General features: G+C 66.6%; 1 protein-coding gene across 2 annotated transcripts; it reads right to left on the reverse strand.

The window, feature by feature from the left end:
• Positions 1–6: 6 nt before the first annotated feature.
• LOC125482675 (zinc finger protein 316-like) lies at positions 7–2,153 on the reverse strand. Of its 2 annotated transcripts, XM_048594791.1 has the most exons (2): positions 828–2,153; positions 7–791 (listed from the first exon to the last, which is right to left on the reverse strand). In XM_048594791.1, exons 1-2 carry the CDS (start codon positions 2,090–2,092, stop codon positions 287–289), a joined length of 1,770 nt encoding a protein of 589 aa, XP_048450748.1. In that variant the 5' UTR covers positions 2,093–2,153; the 3' UTR covers positions 7–286. The 2 variants fall into 2 exon arrangements, with proteins under 2 accessions (XP_048450748.1, XP_048450747.1); XM_048594790.1 differs by having other exon boundaries at positions 7–2,153.
• Positions 2,154–2,792: the final 639 nt, after the last annotated feature.

The raw sequence follows: 2,792 nt of genomic DNA on the forward strand, positions 1-2,792 counted from the left end.
CAGATCGTCCCCAGTCCCTCTCTCACTGTCCCCAGTCTCTCTCTCTCACAGACTGTCCCCAGTCCCTTTCTCACTGTCCCCAATCTCTCTCTCTCACTCTAAACCAATTTCTGCCAATCTGACCCCAGTCTCTTTCTATCCCCAGTCGCTCTCTCTCTCTCCCCCCCACCATGCTCCTACTTCCACTCTCTCTGTCCCTCTCTCCTCTGCCTCCGTCTCTCTCACTCTCTCTCTCTTCCTCTCCGTGTCTGTCTCCCTCCCCGCTCCTCCTCTCTCTGCCGTTGCCTCAGTTGCTGGGAGCAGCCTGGATGATGGCGGTGATGGGACTGGTCTCCCTTTGCTGGTGAAGTTTCCGGTGCCTCTGGAAGTTCTCCCAGAGCCGGAAGCTGCCCCCACAGGAGTCGCAGATGAAGGAGTTGGCTCCTTCGCAGTGGTGGGCTCTGTCAGGGATGGCTGGGGGCCGGCGCGCCCTCACATGGCAGCGCAGGTAGTGGGGCCGGGCGAAGGCCTTGGTGCATGCTGGGCAGGTGTTCACCCCTCCCCGGGGGGTCTCCCGGGCCGATGAGCAGGGCCCAAACCGTGGGGCAACCCGCTGCCCTCGGTAGACCCGCCCGGGCTGCTCCACGGTCTGGGACCGGCCGAGGGGGTCTCCGCACACGCCACAAGTCAGGCGCCGCTCTGTCCTGGGGCACGAGGGCTCCATGGTGGAGGTGGGCCCCATGGCGGAGGTGGGCCCCGCGGTGGAGTTCGACCCCGCGGTGGAGTTCGGTCCCATGGCGGAGGTGGGCCCCGTGGTGGAGTTTGGTCCCATGGCGGAGGTGGGCCCCACGGCGGAGTTTGGCCCCGCAGTGGAGCTGGGGGATGAGCCCGCAGTGGGGTACGGGCCCAGGGCGGTAGGGGGCCCCACAGTGGAGGACGAGGAGGAGCAGAGTCCCATGGCAGAGGAGGCAGAGCCTAATCTTGTTGCGGGGTTCAGAGCCAAGGACCACCCAGTGGCAGAGGAGTCAGAGAGCCCCACGGCGGAGGTGTATGTCAGTCCAGAGACGGAGGAGTTTGACAGCCTCACGGCGGAGCAGTGTGATGGTCCAGAGACGGAGCAGTTGGAAACCACCGCGGTGGGGGAATGTGTCGGTGCAGGGACGGAGGAGTTGGAGACCCCCACGGCGCAGGAATGTGTTGGTCCGGTGGCGGAGGGCCCCGCGGCGGAGGAGGAGTGTTTCGGTCCAGAGGCGGAGGGCCCCACGGCGGAGGAGCAGTGTTTCGGTCCAGAGGCGGAGGGCCCCACGGCGGAGGAGGAGTGTTTTGGTCCAGAGGCGGAGAGCCCCACGGTGGAGGAGGAGTGTTTTGGTCCAGAGGCGGAGGGCCCCACGGCAGAGGAGGAGTGTTTCGGTCCAGAGGCGGACGGCCCCGCGACGGAGGAGGAGTGTTTCTGTCCAGAGGTGGAGGGCCCCACGGCGGAGGAGTGTTTCGGTCCAGAGGCGGAGGGCCCCACAGTGGAGGAGGAGTGTTTCGGTCCAGAGGCGGAGGGCCCCACGGCGGAGGCCCCCATGGCGGAGACGGCGTGGACGGGCATGTGCCACTGCAGGAAGAGCTGCTGGGTGAAGCCCTTGCCACAGGCCGGGCAGACGAAGGACTCGCGGGGCCCATGGCTGCGCTGGTGCAACACCAGCTGCTGGGCCTGAGGGAAGCAGGCAGAGCAGGCGTCACAGCGGTAGCTCTGGGTCTCGGCCAGGTGGAGGCGCCGGTGGCGGCCGCAGTTCTCGGCCAGGGCAAAGGTCTTGCCGCAGAGCCCGCACTCGTGGGGCTGGCGGCCGGTGTGCGAGACCTGGTGCCGTGCCAGCAGCGCCGCCACGGTGAAGCCCTTGCCGCAGACATCACAGACGGCCAGCCTCTCGCCCCGGTTGCACTGCTCCCGCGAGGACACCGCCTCGGCCCGGGTGAAGCTCATCTCTCCGAACGCCCGCTGCCCGGCGTGCACCCTCAGGTGTTGCTGCAAGGCGTGAGAGCGGCTAAACTCGTCCCCGCATGTGGCGCACGTGAAGGGGGCTTCGGCTCGGGCTGGGGGCGCAGGCAACTGTTTCCCAGTCTGCATTCCTCCAGCGTCTGCCTCCTCCCTCCCTCCTTCCTTCTGGGCTCTCTCTCTCCCCCGGTTCTCCCTCCTTCCTCCTCCTGCTCCCTTCCTCCTCCCGAAACCCCTCCTCCTGGTCCCCCTCCCTCCTCCTCCTGCTGGTCCTTCTCCCTCCCCCTTCTCCTGCTGGTCCCTCTTCCTCCTGGTCCCTCTCCCTCCTCCTCCTGCTGGTCCCTCTCCCTCCCCCTCCTCCTGCTGGTCCCTCTCCCTACCCCTCCTCCTGCTGGTCCTTCTCCCTCCCCCTCCTCCTGCTGGTCCCTCTTCCTCCTCCTCCTGCTGGTCCCTCTCCCTCCTCCTCCTGGTCCCTCCGCCTCCTCCTCCTGGTGCGTCTCCTTCTTCCTCCTCCAGGTCCCTCTGCCTCCTCCTCCTGGTGCGTCTCCCTCTTCCTCCTCCAGGTCCCTCCGCCTCCTCCTCCTCCTGGTGCGTCTCCCTCCTCCTCCTCCGTGTCCCTCCTTGTTCACTCCCTCGGGTCCTCGGGGCACCTACTGAGGAGTGGGAGGGAGAGGGAGAGGGAGTGAGAGAGACAGGCGTAGAAAGATAGATGAAAAGTGGAGGGAGGGACAGAGAGAGAGAGACACGTGCAGAGGTCAGGGAGAGAGGGGGAGTGGAACACGGACGGTGGAGAGGTAGGGAGGGTGAGCGGGTGAGAGAGAGATAGAGTGAC

Source organism: Rhincodon typus, unplaced genomic scaffold (assembly GCF_021869965.1).
Source record: "Rhincodon typus isolate 14 unplaced genomic scaffold, sRhiTyp1.1 hic_rhity00014744, whole genome shotgun sequence".
In the NCBI taxonomy this organism is placed as follows: Eukaryota; Metazoa; Chordata; class Chondrichthyes; order Orectolobiformes; family Rhincodontidae; genus Rhincodon; species Rhincodon typus.